The 254-nt window shown below is 72.8% G+C and overlaps 1 protein-coding gene across 1 annotated transcript in view; it reads left to right on the forward strand.

Annotated features, from left to right (window-relative positions):
• Positions 1-254, forward strand: part of RAB15 (RAB15, member RAS oncogene family) — a gene marked incomplete at its 5' end in the record, with an annotated part of 22,512 nt that continues 22,258 nt past the window's right edge. Inside the window, one exon of the mRNA XM_006760104.2 lies at positions 1-85. Within this exon, the coding sequence (XP_006760167.1) occupies positions 1-85 (85 nt within the window). The remainder of the gene's footprint in view (positions 86-254) is intronic.

A 254-nucleotide genomic window follows, 5' to 3' on the forward strand; every position in this document is an offset into this window, starting at 1 on the left:
ATCGGGGACTCCGGGGTGGGCAAGACCTGCCTGCTGTGCCGCTTCACCGACAATGAGTTCCATTCCTCGCACATCTCCACCATTGGTAAGGGGCGGTGGCCGGGGCGCCCCACCTCCCCGCCGCCACCTGCCCGGTGCCCCTGCCCCTTCCAGCCCAGCCCGGGAGGGACGGTCCGCCCCTGGGTCTGAAGGCGGGGATCTGAGCGGCAAGGCGAGGGCAGACATCCCGGGGTGCGGGGCCACCGGCCGGGGGC

Source organism: Myotis davidii, unplaced genomic scaffold (assembly GCF_000327345.1).
Source record: "Myotis davidii unplaced genomic scaffold, ASM32734v1 scaffold337, whole genome shotgun sequence".
NCBI lineage: Eukaryota > Metazoa > Chordata > Mammalia > Chiroptera > Vespertilionidae > Myotis > Myotis davidii.